The following is a 6,000-nucleotide window of genomic DNA, read 5'->3' as shown; positions in this document are numbered from 1 at the left end:
ATTCTGCACAGTTTCCAGTGAGGAAGGGCCGTCGTTGAGTTGTCCGTCGAGGGAAGAAGCGCCCGAGGAAAAGGATGGGCGGGGCAAGCAAGCAATACGACGCCCCTTCGGGTCCAGAGGCTCTCACTAGGTGAGCGGAGGCGCATCCTTCTGCGAAGGGGTTCCTCAAGGAGGCAAAATAGGAGCTGTTCTAAGGTACCCTTCCGGAACCTTTCTAGACACGCGTCCGCCGCGGAGGCGGCCCGGCAAGGCTGGCATTCTCGGGCAGGGAAACGCGCAGCACCAGGCGGGGCAGGAGAGCGCCCCTTGTGTGAACCGTCCCTCCGCTGCCCACGGTGGACCGGCTTTTGGTCCTCAGGCCAAGCAGAGCGTCGCCAACGCGCGCACCAACCGCCGCCGAGGAGCTCGTGGCGGCGGCGGAGGCGGCGGAGGCGCGCGAGGCGGAGCTGCGGTCGGCGGCTGCGGCGGAGGAGGCGCGCCTCGGCGCTCTCGTGGCCGAGGCGGAGGCGCGGGCGGCGGAGCTGGCCGAGGTTGCTGAGGGAGCGGCGGCGGAGGCGGCCGCCGCGGTGCAGCGCGCAGAGGCGTCCGATGCGGCGCTGGAGGAGGAGCGGTTGCGCCGGCGCGAGTACGAGGAGGGTGATGGCTTCGGCGACTTCGCCGACAGCGGCGACGGCGGAGGCGACGGCGGCGGTGGCGGCGGCGGCAGCGGCGGCAGCGACGCGGCGGCGCTCGAGGCGGCGTTGGTGGCGAACCGGCAGTGGCTGGAGGCTCAGCAGGGCCAGCTGAGGCAGGCGGGCGAGGCGCTGCGGCGGCGTCAGGAGGCGATCGAGGAGCGGGCGGCGGCGGCGGCGGCGGCGGCCGAGACGGCGGCCGCGACAGAGGAGGCGCTAGCTGTTTGGGAGTCCGCGAGCAGTGCTGACCGACGGAGGCCCGCTCTCAGCTGTCATTGCTCCGCATCATCAGGCGCTGGCCGCAAGAGAGGCGGCGCTCAGCACTCGTTCGCGCGAGGTGACGCAGGCTGCCGCGGCGGTGTCGGAGCGGGAGACGGCGCTCGCGATCGAGGAGGCCCGCGCGTCGGAGCTCCGCCGCAGGAGCGCGAGATCACCTGAGATCACCCGAGATCGCCTGAGATCACTCGAGATCCCAGATCACCCGAGATCGCCTGAGATCACCCGAGATCACCCCAGACCACCCGAGATCACCCGAGATCACCCGAGATCACCCGACGAGCTCCGTCGCAGGGCCGCCGCACACGCCGCGGCCGCACCCAAGCGAAAGGCTCCGGAGGCGGGCGAGGGCGCGGCGGACGCGAACGACGAGGGACACAACGGCGGCGGGCGGTCAGCGGCGGAGGCGTTCGCGCCTCGAGCGCTTCGTATGGTTCCTTTCCTCGCGCGGACCGCTTTTCTTTCTTTCGTAGGCGGTCGCGCTCGAGCGGGACGGGTGGCTTCTCTTCTCGCGGCGCATCGCGTTTCTTCTTTCCGTAGGCGGTCGCGCTGGAGTGCCTCGCCCTGGAGGCGACCCTCTCTCTCGAGCTGCAGCGGACGGAGGTTGCGATCGAGGTGCTGCAGATGGAGGCGCCATCGTTGCCCTCCTCTCGCTCGCGAGCCCGTCTCTCTCTCTCTCTCAATAGGTGCTCGAGGCGGAGCGAGGCATGCCGCACGGCAGCGCGCTGCGGTCGACCTTCAACCCCTTCTCCGCCTCGGCGCTGCAAAGCGGCGGCGGCGACGCGGGCGCGGCGAGCGAGGGCGAGCTGCGGGCGGCGCTGCAGCGCGCCGAGGCGGAGAGGGAGCGGGCACTGGCCGCTGCACGCGCCGACTCGCGGCGCGACCTGCTGTTTGCCAAGCTCTCTTGATGGATGACTCGGGATGAGTGAGCTCCTCTCGGACCGACCCAGGCGCGACGTGCTGCTCGCCAAGCACCGCTTCCGCTCCATGCTCGTCTCAAAGGACGCGGAGCTGCGGCGGGTGCACCGGCAGCTGCGCGATGCGATGCCAACGACGGCGCAATTCCCCTGAGCCCGCTGCACTCTATCCCGAACCTCACCCCAGCCCTGCCCCAGAGCCCAGGCGCCGCCTCCCCTGAGCCCGCTGCCTTCGTGGGCGGCGCCGCTGAGCCCGCAGCCGAGCCTGGAAATGGGGTGCCGACGCCCCTAGAGGGGAGGAGTGCGATACAGTGCCCCGCACAGCGCGATGGGAGGGGTGCGAGGCAGGGGTGCGAGGCAGGGGTGCGTAGCACCGCCGTCCTGCGCTACCGCACCTGCTCGCTGCGCACCCGCCGCAGGCTCGACGCGGCGGCGCCCCTCGCGCCCCCCCTCGTCGCCAACGGTGGCGGCGGCTCCTCTGGCAGCCTCGCCAGCGGCGATGCGGCGGCGGAGGGCGGCGCGGCGCCCGACGGTGGCGCCGACGCCGCCCGTCTGCTGGCGACGGCGCGGCAGCAGGTGAACGCGTCACGCGAGCCCGAGCCCAGCTAGTCCTTTGATGGCAGTCATCAGAATGGCCTTCTGAATGAGACAGGCGATCGCGTCGCGCGAGCTCGAGCGTTGGAAGGGGCGCGCGGCCTCACTCGAGGCGCGCCTCCGCGGCGCGACAGAGGCGCGGCGGCAGTGGGCGATGAAGGAGGCGGAGCTGGCCGAGGAGAATGCGGCGCAGGCGCGGCTGCTTCACGCGCAGGAGCGGCTGCACACAAACACGCAGTACTTGCGCAACGCGATCATCGCGGCGGCCGAGCGCGGGCCGGACGGGCTGGTGGCGGCGCTGCCCGTCATCGGCTCTTTCCTCGAGTTTTCTCCCGAGGAGCTGCGCCGGATCGAGCTCGGCCAGACCGCCGCCACGCCGTCGACGTCCAACTTGTGGGGCCTTCTCGAGACGCCCGCCGCCACCCGCGCCGCCTCCTCCGCCCTCGGAGCCGACACGGGGACCGCCTTCGCGCGCACAGAGCCGGCGGCCAAGGCGTTGGGCGGGGAGGACGGCGCGGACGGGAGCAGCGACGTGCCGGAGACGGCCGACACCGCCGACACGGCCGGAGGCGGCCCGCCCGCCGCCGCGACGCGGGCGGCGGCGCCGCCGAACGGGGCGGCGCCCAACGGGGCGGGCGCCACTGGGGAGGAGAAGGTGCCGACGAGTCGTGTGACGCGGATGAAGCGGCTGCTCGTCGAGGCGGAGCGGCAGCTCGCCCTCGCGAAGAGCACGATTGCGGAGCGCGAGGCGGAGATCTCGCGGCTCAACGCCGCCGCGGCGAGCAGGCGGATCATATGAGGCGAGCGAGGGCTAGACGCGCGAGACAGCTCGACGAGACAGCCGGCCGAGCTACTGGCCGGGCTTTGGCGATGGGAGGGTGGTGCTGTCGCGGTCAAGCTGTGCCGCGCGTGGAGGGACGAGGGAGTGGCTGGATGGGAGGGGGGGCTTGTGTGTCGAGAGGGGGGTGCGCGGCCGCGGGCGGCGTGGGCGCGGGCGCGGGGGATGGGCGTGTGTGTGGGCCGTGAGAGCCAAGCTTCACTCTGACCCAGACGCTCGAGAGTTTCTAGATCTAGAGATTAGAGTTTTGCTTTTCGGGACTCGCGTGACTCACAGGCGCCGCATAAGACGAAAAGACCCGCACCCACATATGTCATATCACCAAAAAGCAAAATACAAGAAAGAAAGAGCTCTCCACGTGGACAGAGGAGAGCTCCTGCAAACAGCAAAGGACTCACACGACATGACAACCGAGTCAACGGCGAGCAGTAGCTGCCAGCTCCCCTACTCCGCCTCGCGCGTGATCGCGAAGCGCAGCACGCACGCGACAAAGTCGAGCGCCGCGATGCCGTTCGTGTTTCCTGCCGAGTCGAGATGGTGCCGCTCGTGGATCTCGTAGAGCGAGACGACGAGGAGCGCCGCCCGCGCGCGCGCCGCCGCGGGGAAAAGCGAGTGGCTTGCCGGCGACCACGGCGCCGCCGCCCGCCGGATCAGCGCCGCCGCCTCGCCCTCGCCGCCCGCGGCGCGCTGCAGCGGCGTCGGCTCGCCCTCGTGCAGGCTTGCGCCGCTGCGCAGGAGGGAGGTGGCGCGGGCGGCGGTGAGGCTCTCGAGGTGCGCGAGCGGCGTCCAGCCGCGGCTGGCGACCAGCCAGGCGGCGAGGTCGGCGTGGCCTTTGCGGTTTGCGATCTCCTCGGGCGTGCCGAAGGGCGGCACCGCGGCGCGGGAGGCGCCGTAGGAGGAGAGGAGCTTGGCGACCTCCAGGTGGCCGTTGTGGCACGCAGCGAGCAGCGGCGTGACGCCTTCCTCATCGGCTTGGCCGATCGCCGCGCCAGCCTCGAGGAGCAGCCGGGCGATGTCGAGGTGGCCGTTCTGGCACGCGATGTACAGCGGCGTGACGCCTTGGTTCTGGGCTTGGCCGATCGCCGCGTTGGCCTCGAGGAGCAGCCGGGCGATGTCGAGGTGGCCCTCCTGGCACGCGATGAACAGCGGCGTGGAGCCGTCGTTGCGGGCTTGGTCGACCGCCGCGTTGGCCTCGAGGAGCAGCCGGACTATGTCGACGTGGCCCTGCTGGCACGCGATGTACAGCGGCGTGACGCCGTCCTCGTTGGCTTGGCCGACCGCCGCGCTGGCCTCGAGGAGCAGCCGGGCGATGTCGAGGTGGCCCTTGAAGCACGCGACGTACAGCGGCGTGGCGCCGTCGTTGCGTGCTTGGCCGACCGCCGCGCCGGTCTCGAGAAGCAGCTGGGCGCACTCGACGTGGCCGTTCTGGCACGCAGCGAAGAGCGGCGTGGCGCCGTCCTCGTCGGCCTGGCCGACCGCCGCGCCAGCGTCGCGCAACAGCCTGGCGATCTCGACGTAGCCCTGCTGGCACGCGATGAGCAGCGGCGTGGCGCCGTCCTCATTGGCTTGGCCGACCGCCGCGTTGGCCTCGAGAAGCAGCCGGGCGAGCTCGACGTGGCCCTTCTGGCACGCTACGTACAGCGGCGTGAAGCCGCCATCAGCAGCTTGGTCGACCGCCGCATTGGCCTCGAGGAGCAGCCCGGCGCACTCGAGGCATTCCCTCTCGCACGCAAGAAGAAGAGCGGGAGCGCCGCCCCCATCAGTCGCCCCAACGATCGCGCCGGCTTCGAGCAGCAGCCGCACCGCCTCCGCTTGCCCGTGCCGAGCGGCCCAGGTGAGAAGCGTGTCTTGCGTGTCGGTGTCGAGCCGCGCGTCGAGCGTCCCGCGCGTCCGCCGCCCGGAGAGGAAGGCTCGCAGCGCGGCCAGGTCGCCCACCGCCAGGTCGGGCAGCTGTGTTGGGCTCATGCCGCCAATGGGGCGCGACGCAGCTTCGCGTTCTCCAGCTTCGCGTTCTCCCCTACCGCCAAGCGCGCGCAGGGTTCCGGCTCCTAGCCGGATAGGGGGACTCATTTCGCTACCTATGTCCAGGCGCGCAGCGAAGCGAAAAAAGATGGGTCGAATGTCCCGGGGGGGTCCAGGTCTGGCCGTGTGAAGAATGCGCGATTATAAATAAGAAAACAAGGTGCGGAGGTGAGCGCCTGTTTCGCAAATTTGCGAAAAAAGAAATACACTTAGGGCAAAATGCTCGTCCCGCGCCGCGCTTTCTCGGCCGCTCTCCCGGCGCTGCTCCTCTCGACGCGCAGCCCGGCTGCAGAGCCCAGCACCGTGGACAGGATACGCCTCCCAGCTCCGTCTCGGACCGTGGCCGTCGGAGATCTCCACGGCGATTGCGACGCCTTTGTCAACGTGCTCCGCACTGCTGGCTTGGTCGACGCGACGGCCAGATGGACTGGAGGCGACGCCGTGCTCGTGCAGTGCGGCGACGTGCTAGACCGCGGCCCGCAAGAAGCAGAGTGCCTCGCGCTGCTGCGAAGCCTCAAGATGCAGGCTGCTGCCGCCGGCGGTCGTGTCGTGACGCTCCTCGGCAACCACGAGGTGCTCAACGCGTGCGGAGTCACGTCCTTCGTCTCGGAGGCGGGCGCAACCGCCTTCGGCGCGCCGCTCATGGCGGTGCCGTCCCGTCCTCCCCGAGATTGCGCGAGAT

General features: G+C 70.7%; 2 protein-coding genes across 2 annotated transcripts in view; both read left to right on the top strand.

Annotated features, from left to right (window-relative positions):
* Positions 1-3,257, top strand: part of EMIHUDRAFT_95614 (hypothetical protein) — a gene marked incomplete at both ends in the record, with an annotated part of 7,021 nt that extends 3,764 nt beyond the window's left edge. Inside the window, 8 exons of the mRNA XM_005775387.1 lie at positions 359-901; positions 1,242-1,380; positions 1,488-1,562; positions 1,634-1,836; positions 1,898-1,967; positions 2,070-2,140; positions 2,284-2,440; positions 2,517-3,257. Coding sequence (XP_005775444.1) covers positions 359-901; positions 1,242-1,380; positions 1,488-1,562; positions 1,634-1,836; positions 1,898-1,967; positions 2,070-2,140; positions 2,284-2,440; positions 2,517-3,257 — 1,999 coding nt within the window. The remainder of the gene's footprint in view (positions 1-358; positions 902-1,241; positions 1,381-1,487; positions 1,563-1,633; positions 1,837-1,897; positions 1,968-2,069; positions 2,141-2,283; positions 2,441-2,516) is intronic.
* A 2,394-nt stretch (positions 3,258-5,651) lies between these two features.
* On the top strand, positions 5,652-5,909 carry EMIHUDRAFT_47931 (hypothetical protein; the record flags this gene model as incomplete). Its single annotated transcript, XM_005775386.1, has 1 exon — positions 5,652-5,909. A coding segment is annotated over one exon (258 nt), but the record flags the coding sequence as incomplete, so codon positions are not given.
* Between the last annotated feature and the right edge of the window lie 91 nt (positions 5,910-6,000).

The sequence above is a fragment of the Emiliania huxleyi genome (genome assembly GCF_000372725.1).
Source record: "Emiliania huxleyi CCMP1516 unplaced genomic scaffold EMIHUscaffold_3, whole genome shotgun sequence".
Lineage (NCBI taxonomy): Eukaryota > Haptophyta > Isochrysidales > Noelaerhabdaceae > Emiliania > Emiliania huxleyi.
The sequence above is the reverse complement of the archived record's forward strand: the minus strand, read 5'-3'. Positions and strand labels throughout refer to the sequence as shown.